The sequence below is a fragment of the Plectropomus leopardus genome, chromosome 22, assembly GCF_026936395.1.
Source record: "Plectropomus leopardus strain MGB_pleo_1.0 chromosome 22, ASM2693639v1, whole genome shotgun sequence".
NCBI lineage: Eukaryota > Metazoa > Chordata > Actinopteri > Perciformes > Serranidae > Plectropomus > Plectropomus leopardus.
Window position 1 is genome coordinate 3770022 of NC_142197.1, and position 15555 is coordinate 3785576.

At 38.7% G+C, this 15555-nt stretch overlaps 6 protein-coding genes and 1 pseudogene across 6 annotated transcripts; 5 read left to right on the top strand and 2 right to left on the bottom strand.

Annotated features, from left to right (window-relative positions):
* Positions 1-246: 246 nt before the first annotated feature.
* Positions 247-970, bottom strand: LOC121937976 (histone H2B 1/2). The gene has a single exon (XM_042481269.2). It carries the CDS (start codon positions 667-669, stop codon positions 295-297), a length of 375 nt encoding a protein of 124 aa, XP_042337203.1. The 5' UTR covers positions 670-970; the 3' UTR covers positions 247-294.
* A 1541-nt stretch (positions 971-2511) lies between these two features.
* LOC121964811 (histone H2A-like) lies at positions 2512-2975 on the bottom strand. Its single transcript, XM_042514998.2, has one exon. The coding sequence runs from the start codon at positions 2951-2953 to the stop codon at positions 2570-2572; it is 384 nt and encodes a 127-aa protein (XP_042370932.2). The 5' UTR covers positions 2954-2975; the 3' UTR covers positions 2512-2569.
* Positions 2976-3794: 819 nt separating this feature from the next.
* Positions 3795-4320, top strand: LOC148185834 (histone H3). The gene has a single exon (XM_088072797.1). The coding sequence runs from the start codon at positions 3840-3842 to the stop codon at positions 4248-4250; it is 411 nt and encodes a 136-aa protein (XP_087928923.1). The 5' UTR covers positions 3795-3839; the 3' UTR covers positions 4251-4320.
* Positions 4321-6552: 2232 nt separating this feature from the next.
* Positions 6553-7964, top strand: LOC121937973 (histone H1 pseudogene; annotated as a pseudogene).
* A 1192-nt stretch (positions 7965-9156) lies between these two features.
* On the top strand, positions 9157-9588 carry LOC148185835 (histone H4). The gene has a single exon (XM_088072661.1). It carries the CDS (start codon positions 9226-9228, stop codon positions 9535-9537), a length of 312 nt encoding a protein of 103 aa, XP_087928787.1. The 5' UTR covers positions 9157-9225; the 3' UTR covers positions 9538-9588.
* A 2011-nt stretch (positions 9589-11599) lies between these two features.
* LOC148185836 (histone H2B 1/2) lies at positions 11600-12046 on the top strand. The gene has a single exon (XM_088072539.1). The coding sequence runs from the start codon at positions 11616-11618 to the stop codon at positions 11988-11990; it is 375 nt and encodes a 124-aa protein (XP_087928665.1). The 5' UTR covers positions 11600-11615; the 3' UTR covers positions 11991-12046.
* Positions 12047-14104: 2058 nt separating this feature from the next.
* Positions 14105-14548, top strand: LOC148185837 (histone H2B 1/2). Its single transcript, XM_088072541.1, has one exon. The coding sequence runs from the start codon at positions 14126-14128 to the stop codon at positions 14498-14500; it is 375 nt and encodes a 124-aa protein (XP_087928667.1). The 5' UTR covers positions 14105-14125; the 3' UTR covers positions 14501-14548.
* The last annotated feature ends 1007 nt before the right edge of the window (positions 14549-15555 follow it).

Consider the following 15555-nt stretch of genomic DNA (forward strand, 5'->3'; position numbering starts at 1 on the left):
AGCTCACATGGTATTGTATAAATCCCGATTTAGATTTTTTTTTATTTCAGATAGCATCAAAATTGTAACTGTAAATAATTGTAACGTTTGTTTTTAAAAGCTGTATGTTATTAATACAAAACTTTCTGCTTGTAACACTAACAAGTAGTTATTTTTTCCTGTATTATCTTTTTGGATGGCGAAAATGATAATTTAGTCATATCTTTTAAAACGATTTCGGCAAGGACAACGTCTTTAGATTTAGTGGGTGGCTCTTAGAAGAGCCGTTGGTGTATTGGGAGTCTTCAGGTCAGTTTACTTGGAGCTGGTGTACTTGGTGACGGCCTTGGTTCCCTCAGACACGGCGTGCTTGGCCAGCTCACCGGGGAGCAGCAGGCGGACAGCGGTCTGGATCTCCCTGGAGGTGATGGTGGAGCGCTTGTTGTAGTGAGCCAGACGGGAGGCCTCACCGGCGATACGCTCAAAGATGTCGCTGACGAAGGAGTTCATGATTCCCATAGCCTTAGAGGAAATACCGGTGTCGGGATGGACCTGCTTCAGCACCTTGTACACGTAGATGGCGTAGCTCTCCTTCCTGGTTCTCCTCTTCTTCTTACCGGTCTTGCTGACGCTCTTAGAGACCGCTTTCTTAGAGCCCTTCTTGGGCGCTTTGACGGTTGTCTCAGGCATATTGCGCTATGAACGTTTACCCCAAATCGTATGGATTCTATATGTTAGGGCGGTCATTATATATCCACCTGATGCTAAAGAGACTGTGCTGTCCCTCGAACAGGATTGGTCAGTTTCTGAGGCAGGGGACAATAGAGAAAGTGGGTGAGGGGAGACAGAAAAAAAGAAGAGGGAAAACGACATTTCTTTCTACTAGTTCTTTCTCTGTTTCACGTGAAAACAAACCTCTTTGATCTGCACAGCGTTCTAAATCATCACAGCATTTACCTCACCCTTTTAAAACTAGAACTCACTCAAATTTGATCCCTGTGTGTCAGTTGTCAGTAATTCTGGTCATTTAGTGTGGAAAGCCTCGGCCCTGTATGTGGTGGTGAGGAGAGGCCTCGGGATCCTTAGTGTAACTGAGTGGAAAGTTGTATTTTCCACTCATTGTGTTAATTACTGGTTTTGCCTTGTTTAATCTCTGCTGTTTATCATTTATTTAAATTTGTTCTATACACTTAAAATTGTCTTTCTGTTGTGTTAGCTTTTTATATTTTCTTAATTGTAATTTTCTTAGTCTTGCAAAATTTTGTGCCGTGAGAAGCAATTTTGGGCATGCTTGTATGCAGGGTGCTATATATAAAATAATTTTTTAAAAATAAATAAATTGAGTTTAGTCATGGAAAAGCACTGTTCTCTGAAAACTAATTTTAATTTGTATATTTGTTTTTGGACTAACTCCTGGTTATGAACAAAACAAAACAAAACAAAACAAAACAAAACACACCTGATATGTTGCCTTAAACAGGATTAATCTCTGGCTTACTTTCTTTTATTGAGTTGAATAAATCTGAAATTAAGTCATAACGCGAAACCTTCTAGGTCATAAACACACATTAAAAGTAAATGCCAAAGTCCAAATACAGTGATTTTAACAGTGACCATCTAATGGACATAATCTGGGTTTTTACTCTCCATATTATGTTATACATTCAGTTTTTATCAATTCCTCATAATTCTTGGAAAGTTTCACATCCACAAATGAAAATGGACTGCTCGAAACCCTACTTTTATTGTTTTACTGTGGAACTTAATCAGCGTTGCACCTCACTTGAATATGTGTGGGGCAAAGCCGCAAACACTATTCGTGTTTTAAAGGAAATTTTCATTCCATTGAGGAATTCATAACATGAAATTAATTCATAAATCCCCTGTCACCACAGTGTTAAACTTTAGTTTGTAAGATGTTTCACAGATCTGCCGATATACTTTTAAAATAATTTTATCTCATTACATTAATTTGTCCCATTTATATTAATGGTGCTCTTTCAAGTGAGGTTTATGTGTAATTTTAGTGCAGTCTGATTGCAGAGAAATTTTCCTCCTCCAATTGCTTGAGTATCAATGGGTGACTACATTGAAATTATGGTTAATAAGCCAATTAATACTTCCAATGTGATATCTAGTAAGATACATTGGTCTACCAGAGTTTTTGGCCCACCAAACACAGAAGGGAACACAAAGGTGAACAGACAGGTCAATATAAATAACACATTAAATCATGGTACTGCCTGTGGTTTTAAGCTCATTTTAGTGATGGCACTTGGGATGGATAATTTTGTAAATTCACTTGTATTTTTCTTGTAGCACCTCTTTGAGCTCAGAGCTTGGTTGAAATAACTGACTGAGAGAACAAAAGAGCTAAAATACTCCTTGGCTTTTTACTTCTCTCCTGTAGAAAAAACAAAACAAACAAAAAAAAAAAAAACTTGTCCTAATGCTTATTTATTTATTTTTTTCTTTCACTCACTTCAACAAAAGACTAGAAACACGAGAAACATAGCTCCTTAAAGACGGTGTGTGGCTCTTAAAAGAGCCTTTTTGGGGGCTGCTTTACAGCATCAGCGGGTCACCACATTTACTTCTTAGCGGCCTTCTCGGTCTTCTTGGGCAGCAGGACAGCCTGGATGTTGGGCAGCACACCACCCTGAGCGATGGTCACTCCGCCCAACAGCTTGTTAAGCTCCTCGTCGTTGCGAACAGCCAGCTGCAGGTGACGGGGGATGATCCTGGTCTTCTTGTTGTCGCGGGCTGCGTTTCCAGCCAACTCCAGGATCTCAGCGGTCAAATACTCAAGCACGGCCGCCAGGTACACCGGAGCTCCGGCACCGACACGCTGAGCATAGTTGCCTTTACGGAGAATCCTGTGAACACGGCCGACCGGGAACTGCAGACCGGCACGAGATGAGCGGGTCTTTGCCTTTGCTCTAGCTTTGCCTCCGGTTTTTCCGCGTCCAGACATGATAGGTATTTTAGAGAGTTGAGACTCAGAGAAAATGTGGCTGCTGCCGCCGAGACCTCCTATTTATGTCCAAGGAGCGCGCGGGAGGCTCGAGCCGGACCAACCAGAAAAGAGGTTTCAGGCAGAGCAGCAGAGCGCGGGTCTCCATTGTTCTCGTTCATTAGATTAAGTGATGATTATGTTGTAAATCTATATAATCTTGATGTAAATATTTTCATTTTCTTCTTCTTTTTACCACTCTTAAATGCACGCGATTGTATATGTAGCCTCGATATTTTCCTCCTTTTTTCTTCTGCTTTACTTAAAGTATCACTAGTGACAGGAGTTGGAAACTATCTATAATTATAATCTATATGTGAAACATCAGTTACTACAGTTTGCTTGTAACAGGCTGAACGTGTACTGTTAATTCGCATTGTCCCTATTCAATAACAAAACAAAAAACTATAAATAAATTACTAAATATTAAAGACATGTATGGTTACTAATATATAAGTCCTGAAAACTCGGTATTGAGACGATGGTTTCTAGTAGGAATGAGGGTTGATAAAGAGGTTTATGCTTTAATTTTTCAATTATGCATATAAAATACAGAACATATTAAACGTTTCAAGAGGCATTTCGGGTATATCATTATACGACATTTTTAAGTGATATACATTTAAATGTATACTATATGTTTCCTGATGAGAAAAAAATATCGGTATGTAAGGAGTTTAATAAACTCCTGACAGTGATTTTTTCCCCCCAGTTTTAAGCGGTAATGTCACGTGCTTACATTGGACCAATCAGCGTTGCCAGTGCGCCGGCGCTGGCTTTATAAAGCAGACACAGCAGCCAGAACACCACCTACTTTTGTAGAGAAGTTAGCAGACGTTCACAAAAAATGGCAAGAACCAAGCAGACTGCTCGTAAGTCCACCGGAGGCAAAGCCCCCAGAAAGCAGCTGGCCACCAAGGCTGCTCGTAAAAGCGCCCCGGCTACCGGCGGAGTGAAGAAGCCTCACCGTTACAGGCCCGGTACCGTGGCTCTGAGAGAGATCCGCCGTTACCAAAAGTCCACCGAGCTGTTGATCCGCAAACTGCCCTTCCAGCGCCTGGTGAGAGAAATCGCTCAGGACTTTAAGACCGACCTGCGCTTCCAGAGCTCCGCCGTCATGGCTCTGCAGGAGGCCAGCGAGGCCTATCTGGTGGGTCTGTTCGAGGACACCAACCTGTGCGCCATCCACGCCAAGAGAGTCACCATCATGCCCAAAGACATCCAGCTGGCCCGCAGGATCCGCGGAGAGAGAGCTTAAACTCACCGACCACAGACAACACAACGGCTCTTTTAAGAGCCACGCATCATCAACTGAAGGCTCATTCCAACAACAACAACAACAACAACAACAACAACAACAACAACAACAACAACAACAATGTAATCATCTTTGTCGTCAAACTGTTTAAAGTATTATGAGATTGAAGATCCTTTATCCTACAGTCGTTGTATTTAAAAGGCTTCATTTTTCAAGTAAATTCCCCCTTTTAACTCATCAATGTGGGGAAAAGAATAAACAAAACTGTGGATACATTAACTTTTATAGGCCTCTACCAAGTGGTGGAGATTGACATTCATGGAGAAAAAAATGATTATGTTGCCCAAGGAATGAGTCATTCTACTTGTTCTACTTCTAATACTTTGCATATTTAGTGTTTAAGTACTTTGACAATGTCCCAGAAACTGAAAAATAGAATACTGATACACATTTTAGCCTAAAAAAGGTGTAAGTTTACACACTTTGTTGTAACCGTAAATATTCATGTTTTTTATTTCATGCTTTTATTTTTTTAACTTAACACATATGGTAGGGTTGACCTATGGACTTGTTTTTTTTTATTACTGTACCCATACGCATGGACTTACTTAAGCTTATTTATTTAGGGGGGAAAAAAGAAAAAAAAAGTGTTAGCTACATGTCATGCCATGTGCATGTGCCCTTTACAAAATATGTAACTAATTAGTGAAAGTGCACATTTCTGCTTTACGTTACAACAATTTAGACAATATGTAATTTTGTATTATTTGATAGAAAAATCCTGATTAGTTACTGATTCAAACAGACACATGAGATTATTGTAAATGATTTATCAGCCTGATCAGAAGATTAAAATAAAGTGTTATGGGCGATACCTTCATGTCATTGTTATGAGGGCATTTATAATGAAAAATTATGCATTTAAGACTGCATTCAAACATATAATGCTTTCTGATGCTCTGCATCACCAGTCATATAAGATTTTCCACATATCTTATGATGTTGCAATATTAGACTAAACTTGTAGACGTTCTTGGCTTGTAACCGAAAGGCAAGAAATAATGTGTAGTTTAGGCTCTATTAACATTAAGGTCTGTGAGAGCCATTTCACTTATGGACGTGATGGTTCGATGTCAGCTATCATATGAATAAGTTTCTTAGGCACCAAACGATACAATTATACAATTTTTTACAAATAGTGGCAACAAAATGGGAATTGTCCAGAAAATAGACAAAAAAAGATTTGTCTATCAAAAGTTTATTTGTTTCCTTTTGTTGATAAACAAATTTTAATTTGGATACTTTGAATATATTTAACTGGTAATGCTTCCCTATTTTGTTTGAATGGCAGGGTAGTGTTCATATTATTTCTTTAAGACTTGTTGAAGTAAAGGACCTCTGACACCTGGAATATGTGTCTTCAGGTCAGCAGGTCAGATTAATCAAAAGGAGCATCTGCAGGTTCAGCACCCTGGACAGAGACGGCAGCTCCGTCAGTGTCAGTTCAGCACCTCGGACAGAGACAAGACTCCTCAGGTGAAAAGGAAACACCACCTCACTTGATGACCTGACTCCATAATCATACACTTATTGTTGTTTGTTTCCTTTTAATTGTTACCAATCTTTTTAAAGCCAACTGTATTGATTAGCTTTGCTGAGAGATCACACCTTAAGCCAGATTGTACTTCTACTCAGGGTGACAATTTCTTTCTTTTTTCTTTTTTTTTTTTTTAAACTGGAGAGAGTTTAAGGTTTGTTGAACATGTGAAGGATTACAGAGCTATTCAGGCCAATGACAGGGGGCATTCATGCTGCCACTAATGTTGTTTTTTTTTTTTGTTTTTGTTTTTGTTTTTAAAAATAATTTATACGTTTCTTCTGTTACATACAGCATATCTAAGTTAAAATAACGTGAACTTTACGTTTCCACTTCCATGTCTCTTTTAATCCACTCAGCACGTTTACAGTGCACATTCAGCCTAAAAAAAACCCTGAAAAATTAAAGAGTTAACCTACCACCCTCCCCAGTAACCCACCATCTACTTAGTAGTACACCACCTCATCAACTACCACTACACTGCTGATTACAAGGAATTATAATGTTACAAATATCATTAAATCTAGAAGGAAGAAGAAGCAGAAATAGCGTGCATTCAGGTTTGCACACTGATATAACAGGCCCAGAGTCTGAAAGTCCTTTTTCATTTGGGACGTTTGTATTTTTCGGCCAGTTGTCACTTTGAACACAACGAATAACTGTTGTATCACACCTAATGAAGTTTTCTAATATCCAAGAATCACTGGAAAGTGAAACTGTTACATTTAAATTAACAATTTTAATGTAAAATAGTCACAGCGATCAGCTCTGAAGGAAGTCTGAATAAACGGCATCATGAGCCTCGGCCGTCCACAGCGTGTTTGCTGCCACCAGAAAAACTTCACTTTATTACAAACTCATCCACAGCAGATGGTTGTTTTGACATCGAGTCCCTGAACAAACATGTGGACCAGCTGGAAAACGAGTTTTGGTGCAGCCGTGAAGCTTTTTCGATCATTTTAGGAGAAAAATGAGCAGGAAAAGCTGCTGAGCATTGCTGTCCATAGCGGGAATATGTGAGGTTTGGAGGCTCCACAGACAAAATGCAGAAATCATCAGAGCTTTACAAGACTTCAGTATGGAGATAAACAAGCCCGCTATCGGTCCCTCCACTCTCAGCCTGCAGCACTTCTCCTACAATTAGTTTTTAGTCTTTTATCAGTGAGGAGAAAACACAAGTCGCGCGGCATCCAGACTGCACGGAGGAGTCCAGGGCCGCGTTGAGTCTCCACGGTTCTCACGGTGTGTTTAAGGACAGCCTCCTGCTCGGAGTTCTCCAACAGTCCAGTCAGACTCTCGCATAAGCCTGAGTGAGAATATCAACTTCAGTGGAAGATGGCAGAAGTAGCCCCAGCAACAGCGCCGGCTAAAGCAGCCAAGAAGAAGGCCCCCAGGCCGAAGAGGGCCGGCCCCAGCATCGGTGAGCTCATCGTTAAAGCTGTGTCCGCATCCAAGGAGAGGAGTGGTGTGTCCGCTGCCGCCCTCAAAAAAGCCCTGGCTGCCGGCGGATACGATGTGGAGAAGAACAAGTCCCGCGTCAAGACCGCTATCAAGGCTCTGGTGGCCAAGGGCACTCTGGTGCAGACCAAGGGGATCGGGGCCTCCGGCTCCTTCAAGATGAGCAAGACGGCTGCTGCTCCTAAGGTTAAGAAGCCGGCTAAGAAATCCGTTGCTAAAACCAAAAAGCCCGCAGCCAAGAAACCTACAGCGGCCAAAAAGCCCAAAGCAGCGGTCAAGAAATCAGCAGTCGCGAAGAAATCCCCCAAGAAGGCCAAGAAACCCACGCCGGCCAAAAAAGCAGCTAAGAGCCCCAAGAAGGCTACAAAGAGCCCCAAGAAGCCTGCAAAGAAAGCCCCTGCAGCCAAGAAAACCCCTGTGAAGAAGCAAACCAAGCCTAAAGTCAAGAAAACTGCAGCCAAGAAAAAGTGAGCTGACAAAGCTCAGTCTAACAAAAGGCTCTTTTAAGAGCCACCCAATTTATCTTCAGAGAGCATTTTTCTAATTTTCTATTAGTATTATTATTGTTGTTGTTGTTGTTATCATTTTTTTATTCATAGTCAGGCACAAATGATTTTCCTGCAAATGGGGGCCAGAAAAAAGACATGGTTGGACCTACCTTTGTAAATATGGGATTAAAAATAAAATAAATTAAAAATAAAATTGATAATGTTGATTATTATTATTATCATACCAATTATCTAAACTGACACAAGCAGATTTGTAAAAACAAAAAGGCAAATTAATGAAAAATGGCTTATTTTACTTATTTAAATTCTATGTAAAGTATTTGAAACATCTGATATGTTATTCATATTGTGACCATAATTTGGTCTTTTACAGAAAGCATTAACACTTCCCTGTTATGTGAAGCTGAGTGAGACTGTTAAAATACTGTCTGTTCTGTCAGACTTCAAGAAGAGAATTTAAAGAGATTTAAAGAAGATTCATTTATAACTTTTTTTTTTTTTTAGATTTTAGTGTCTTCTGTCACTGGACTGTTGGTGAGGACAGACACATGTTCTCATGTGGTCCAGCCACTGGGGACACATTTCTCTGTAGTCAACACAAGGTCCCTGCATTAGATAAACTATTATATCCATTTTTATCTTGTAAAATTTACTGTATTAAATCTAAACACATGGGAGCATAACAAAATGAAAATGATAAAAGCACAGCATTAAGAGTGCACATTATTATGGCCCCAAGGCCAGTGACGAAAATGCTAAAATGTAAAAAAAAAAAAAAACAAAACAAAAAAAAACAAAACAGGGGAATAAAATAGTTCCTATATTGGCTAAAATGAATGAATTAATAAATTAGTAGATATAATATATAGTAAATAAATCTCACTCTGCAGAGAGAATGAGCATTTCAAAGTAAAAGCTCTGACACCCAGTCTATTCATAATGGTGCTATATTACACTTATTTATTTTATACCCTTATTTATTAACTTATTTGCAAGTCACTTCCACTCCATTCACTCTGATCCCAGGACCCATTTTTGGAGCATGACCCACCAGTTGGGAACTACTGTGTCATCACATAGCTTATGTAGCCTTAACACTTTATTAATTGAGTCTATTTTGACTTTTTATATGATTTGTATTCATGCACTACGGTGTTTTACCTTGTTAATGTTAAAATATGTAACTCAATCAAGATCCATCTCTCTCGCTCTGCATTTAAAAAAAATAAAAAATAAATTAAAATCGAGAAAGCATTAATTTCCCGCCTCAAAGGTTCATCAGTGTCAACGTTTCAATTGTTAGAACAGATGTCTCCTACCAGCAGAGCTCAACTACGTCCGCAGAATGGATTTATATGCCGATGCTTTTCCGTCAGGCAATCAGTTTTTTCGTTAGATTGAACTGTTGAAAATGTCTGGTCGCGGTAAGGGAGGTAAAGGTCTCGGTAAAGGAGGTGCTAAGCGTCACCGCAAAGTTCTCCGTGATAACATCCAGGGAATCACTAAACCCGCCATCCGTCGTTTGGCTCGTCGTGGCGGAGTCAAGCGTATCTCTGGTCTCATCTACGAGGAGACCCGTGGTGTGCTGAAGGTATTTCTGGAGAACGTCATCCGTGATGCTGTCACCTACACCGAGCACGCTAAGAGGAAGACTGTGACCGCCATGGATGTGGTTTATGCTCTGAAGAGACAGGGCCGCACTCTGTACGGCTTCGGAGGTTAAATCACTGCAACACCCTATCGCACTACAACGACTCTTTTAAGAGCCACCCAACTCCCAAGGAGAGCTGATTCCTAACAGTGTTTACTATAATCATTTCTTGGAGAAAGAATTTCCACTAATTAACTTGATGTGAGTAGAAACTGAACATAAAGTCTTTGTCAATGGAAAAAATCACTTTCTTCACAAACCAGCTGTAGTTAGACATAAAACCAATGTCACCAGATTAAAAATCTATTACCAAGTAGTAACCATTTCCTAAAGCAATTGCTGATCAGTGTAATTTGCACAACAGCTGAAGAAGTAGGTCTTTGGGCTGAGAAAGTGGGTGCTTAAATCAAAAATGAAAAATTGGTAAAATACAGCTTCTACCAGTGGGTGTTGACTGATCATGAATTGACATGTTTCAAAGCAGCAACAGTATTGACACACTTTTGAATTGCTGTTTCTATTTAGTTTAAATGACGGATGCATGATCACATTGGATATGAAATGAAAAGTCCAAGGTCATAAATGCCACAACCAATGAGTTGACAAAAATTTTATCTTATATATGGTGCTTTATATCTTTCAAAACATTACAATTTCAGTGAATTTTGGTGTACTCAATATATAATAGAGTGCACCTGGTCTTTATTTTGCTTAAAAAAATTTAAGAGGTATATAGATTTATCGCAAGTCATAGTAAAAACGGCTCGGATGTTTTGTTTTTCTGTCAACAGAGTCAACAAACACTTAAAATCAGCAAAAAAACAAAAAGTGCAGTTATCCCACACATTCATCTTCATCTCCACACACACGAAATAACAATTGTCTCTGTTGCACAAGCAAGTTTTCATTCTCCACCGCTCACTATCAATTTATTTATTTAAGGACTTAGTCACTGACACTTATTTATTGATCAGAGACTGTTGTACATAATTTATCGCCATGTATTACATGATTGGGATTTAAAAAAAGTATAATATTCACTGAAACTATGAAATCCGGCCAGAATTAAGCTTTGTGTAAAACACTGAAATTGTACAATTAAGTTATTTCTTGAGCCATATATTACTAATAAAGAAACTGCTGGGATTGCAAATACTATATGCTCAGAACAGAGTGTTGCTTCCACAATATTTTTTTGTAATCTAACTGCATATTAAAATTAGGTATTGTTCGTTGTGGTTATTTTGATTACTAGATGTGGTTATAGTTGTGTGCTTAAATTTAATATGATAAGTGTTCCATCATAGCTTGATTTAATAAAGTTTAGGGTTACCATAATAAATGAATAGAGACAAATGTGTGTACCACCTCTGTGCTAATGACTAGTTACTAGATGTTTTATTAGGCGACCATACTTAAAACTTTATTGTATGAAATTGTTTTGCTCGAGAACTTACACCAGTCAATGTTTAAATATTGGTTTTCTTTACAAAAGTCAGCAAATATCACTTTAATTTGGACCATGTGAGGCTCTACCTCTCCTTTCTCCACAAGGAGATGTATCCCAGAGAGCATTTTTTTGAGATGGCAGAAGCAACATTTTTAACAAAAGAAATGATTAAAGGAATATCCATATCCACAGCCCTTTGCCCGTCTTATTCACTGCTTTGAGACATTAGTTCTCTTTGAGTTACTTCTATGGTTGTACTCCAAACTCCAAACAATTTTTACATGCTTTATTTAATTTCATTGTAATTTTGTTGGGTGGAGGAAACATATTACAGTTTTTTTAATTTCCTAATATCTCTATTTGTAATTTTCATGTTTACACCGAGGCCTTAGAGAAATGGCATTTTAATTCTGTTTACCAAAAAGTAGCCTAAAAGCTTTAAATTTCGGCAGCGTCAGTGCTGAAACTGTCGCATTGTAAAAATAAACCCAAAATTGACTCTTATTTTTACACTTGGAACTCCGTTTTCTCCGTTCCTCCGCCTGTCTCCCCTCACCCACTTTCTCTATTGTCCCCTGCCTCAGAAACTGACCAATCGTGTACGAGGGACAGCACAGTCTCTTTTGCATCAGGTGGATATAAATTGGCCTCTCTGACATACAGAATCCATCCGATTTGGGGTAAACGTCCATAGCGCAACATGCCTGAGACAACCGTCAAAGCGCCCAAGAAGGGCTCCAAGAAAGCGGTCTCTAAGAGCGTCAGCAAGACCGGTAAGAAGAAGAGGAGAACCAGGAAGGAGAGCTACGCCATCTACGTGTATAAGGTGCTGAAGCAGGTCCATCCCGATACCGGTATTTCCTCTAAGGCCATGGGAATCATGAACTCTTTCGTTAGCGACATCTTTGAGCGTATCGCCGGTGAGGCCTCCCGTCTGGCTCACTACAACAAGCGCTCCACCATCACCTCCAGGGAGATTCAGACCGCTGTCCGCCTGCTGCTCCCCGGTGAGCTGGCCAAGCACGCCGTGTCTGAAGGTACAAAGGCCGTCACCAAGTACACCAGCTCCAAGTAAACTGACTTAAGATCTCTTCATTAAACCAACGGCTCTTCTAAGAGCCACCCACTAAATCTGAAGACCATATCCCGAAATCGATTCCGAAGTTGTCATGATATTAATTAAAACGGACTTTTCCCTATTACATCAGCAATGTCAACCCCTTAGAACATCACCAAATAAATAAAGCTCTTGAGATTGTAAGGGCGATCGTTAACTTAATTACACCTACGATGACTATTCTCTATATGAGCCCCTTCAGTGTATATTCACTGTTCATTTGTTGTCAGTTATAATTCCACTTACACCACTGAACCCTTGCTATCACCAAAAAAGCAGGGAACAGAGTTTCTATTGTGTCTGATGACCAGAGCCCAACTACATCTGCAGGATGAATTTATGCCAATGCCTTCCATTCACTAAGCATAATTAAAAAATATAACATAACATAATAATACTTATTATTATTATTATTATTATTATTATTATTATTATTATTATCATCATCAAATAATTAATCTAAAAAAAACCTATGCCCCTGTGCATCTGATTCCTTACAGCTTAATTTATGTTAATTTTATGTTTGTCAAATTCTCATGTTAAATTCTACTTTTGTGCCCTGGTCAGATTTGATTTCAATAGCCTGCTTTTTTAATGAACATATTGACATCAATTGACTTTCCATGTTTGTGACATCCTGTCACAACTTTCATAGCTGATGCTGTGGGGGAAAATCCCTTTCCATAATTGTCACCTATTAATTTAAATATTTTCAATTAAAATGTGTGATTTTCAAGCTTGCTCAATTTTGAATTTATTTACACCAAACCAGTTCTAATGTGTCTTGGACATCCTGCCATAACTTTTACAGCTGTTGTTGTTGTTGTTGTTGTTGTTGTTGTTTTAAAGCCCTTGGTGAATTGCTGAAAATCATTATCTGTGACCTAATAAATAAACACATTTCAAGGTTGTCATTTCTGTAATTTAAGCATTCATGAATGTACAGACATCAACTGACTTTTCATGTCAACTGATTTCTTTAATGGCTAATTATCATTTTCAGTGACTTATTGCCTCCAATACTTATATTTTGAGTTGCCTAAAACTGTGAAATATTCACCTAAATAATAATAATAATAATAATAATAATAATAATAATAATAATAATAATAATAATAATAATAATAATGGAGTTTGGTTAAATCAACATTTTAACACAGAGAAATGAAAGATAGTAGACTGTACGACTTCACCCAAATGCAACGGATGTTTTTCATATTCTTAAAGTCAATACTTTCTTTATTATATATCAGGTGAAAACTCATTGTCCTGCACTCTGAATTGGGCACACAAATACTGCTCTAAATAATACATTAATTGTTCCATTTTTATTCGTTTTATTTAGTTGGATAGCTCCTTTTCAGCTTGAGGGCCTCTTGATTCATCCTTTTTCATTTTCATTTTTTTGTAACATAACAACAAAATGCCTTCTCTTATTATTTATCTCCCAACAGTGTGTTTGTTTATGCATCATTGTGTGAAGCTCACATCATGTCCATCATCATCATCTTACCCTCAAACTATAAAATACATAAAACACAGTACAGAGGCCTTCACCTTTAAATGATCAGAATAATCACTAGTATCACAAGTACTGTTATTTACTGAACCAATTAAATTTGAGAAGATGTGTCTATTCTGACAATTCTAGTTCGAATAAAAAGGATAAAGATACAAAACTGTAGCTCACAAAAATCAAAAAGAGAAAGTTTTTTACAGGAGCCTTCATATAATTTTCTGTCGTGCGGTATTTAGACAGATGTGGTAGCAGTGTCAATGGCATGTTTAAAGAATTTATTGATTTTTTTTCTTTTCTTTCTTTCAAAATAACACATTTTGGTTCTTTGTTCTTGCTCCCCTCGCTCTTAATACATCCATGCCCCTCACCCGATCTCTTAGAGATACATAAATAAATGCATTTTCTGTTCTTTCCTCTGTCTCCCCTCACCCACTCACTCTATTGTCCCCCAGCCTCAAAATGTGGCCAATCCTGTGCGAGCAACAGTACAGCCTCATTAGCATCAGGTGGATATATAATGACCGCTCTGACATATAGAATCCATCCGATTTGGGGTAAACGTCCATAGCGCAACATGCCTGAGACAACCGTCAAAGCGCCCAAGAAGGGCTCCAAGAAAGCGGTCTCTAAGAGCGTCAGCAAGACCGGTAAGAAGAAGAGGAGAACCAGGAAGGAGAGCTATGCCATCTACGTGTACAAGGTGCTGAAGCAGGTCCATCCCGACACCGGTATTTCCTCTAAGGCCATGGGAATCATGAACTCTTTCGTTAGCGACATCTTTGAGCGTATCGCCGGTGAGGCCTCCCGTCTGGCTCACTACAACAAGCGCTCCACCATCACCTCCAGGGAGATCCAGACCGCGGTCCGCCTGCTGCTCCCTGGGGAGTTGGCCAAGCACGCCGTGTCTGAGGGAACCAAGGCCGTCACCAAGTACACCAGCTCCAAGTAAACTGACCTGAAGACTCCCAATACACCAACGGCTCTTCTAAGAGCCACCCACTAAATCTAAAGACGTTGTCCTTGCCGAAATTGCTTTAAAAGATATGACTGAATTATCATTGTCACCACCACACTTGATTTCCTCCAAAAAGATATTACAGAAAAAAAATAACTGCTTGTTAACAGAAGGTTAGGTTTTGTATTAAGAACATACAGCAACAAACGTTGCAATTATTTACAGTTACAATTTTGATGCTATCTGAAATAAAAAATCTAAATGGGGATTTATACAATACCAATGTGAGCTAATACAGCTGAGAATCTACTTAGTTTCTGCGTATTTGATAACATCTGTCTTTTGTGGTGTGTGTGTGTGTGTGTGTGTGTGTGTGTGTGTGTGTGTGTGTGTGTGTGTGTGTGATTAAACAAACCAGTCATTATCCCACCACATATTGCAACTGAGTATGATAAAAGATCATCTATCTGAATAGATAGATTGATGGTCCAGAGAAGTGTTCAGAGAATGAAATACTTTAAATGCAAGTAATTTTTTCTGTTCACACATTCAACTGAATAACAATGCAGTGTGGTCAGCTTGTTATAACTTGTACTTAACATACTATAAAAGGGCCGCATGCAAAACACTCATGTCCACAAATTCAATCAAAAACCGAAATAAATATAAAAACCGACTAAATTAACATTTACGCCATCATACACTTTTATTACTTCCAGACAGAGGGAATTAAACAGACATTGCAGGAAAAATCTGTTACAAGCAAATGCCTTTGCCTGTAAGCCTTTGTGTTGAATTACATGGCTTTAAAAAGCAGTGCTTTTAATGCTGTCTGAAGTGAGAATTTTAAATAACGTGTGAACTAGTGCAGCAGCGAATCTACCCTCTTTTGTTTTCTGTAAATGTGATTAAAATGAGCTTTTATGATGTAATTGAAATTTGTATGTAATTAAACAATCCAGTCAACACACCATTTTGATTTATTTCAAAGATAATGCAATTGAGTATCATACTGCACAAAAACCTAAACAGTTTGATGATCCAAGTGT

Excerpts from the sequence above, each read along its gene's own strand:
- LOC148185835 (XM_088072661.1), top strand. The coding sequence starts at position 9,226 with ATGTCTGGTCGCGGTAAGGGAGGTAAAGGTCTCGGTAAAGGAGGTGCT.
- LOC148185836 (XM_088072539.1), top strand. The coding sequence starts at position 11,616 with ATGCCTGAGACAACCGTCAAAGCGCCCAAGAAGGGCTCCAAGAAAGCG.
- LOC148185837 (XM_088072541.1), top strand. The coding sequence starts at position 14,126 with ATGCCTGAGACAACCGTCAAAGCGCCCAAGAAGGGCTCCAAGAAAGCG.
- LOC121964811 (XM_042514998.2), bottom strand. The coding sequence starts at position 2,953 with ATGTCTGGACGCGGAAAAACCGGAGGCAAAGCTAGAGCAAAGGCAAAG.
- LOC121937976 (XM_042481269.2), bottom strand. The coding sequence starts at position 669 with ATGCCTGAGACAACCGTCAAAGCGCCCAAGAAGGGCTCTAAGAAAGCG.
- LOC148185834 (XM_088072797.1), top strand. The coding sequence starts at position 3,840 with ATGGCAAGAACCAAGCAGACTGCTCGTAAGTCCACCGGAGGCAAAGCC.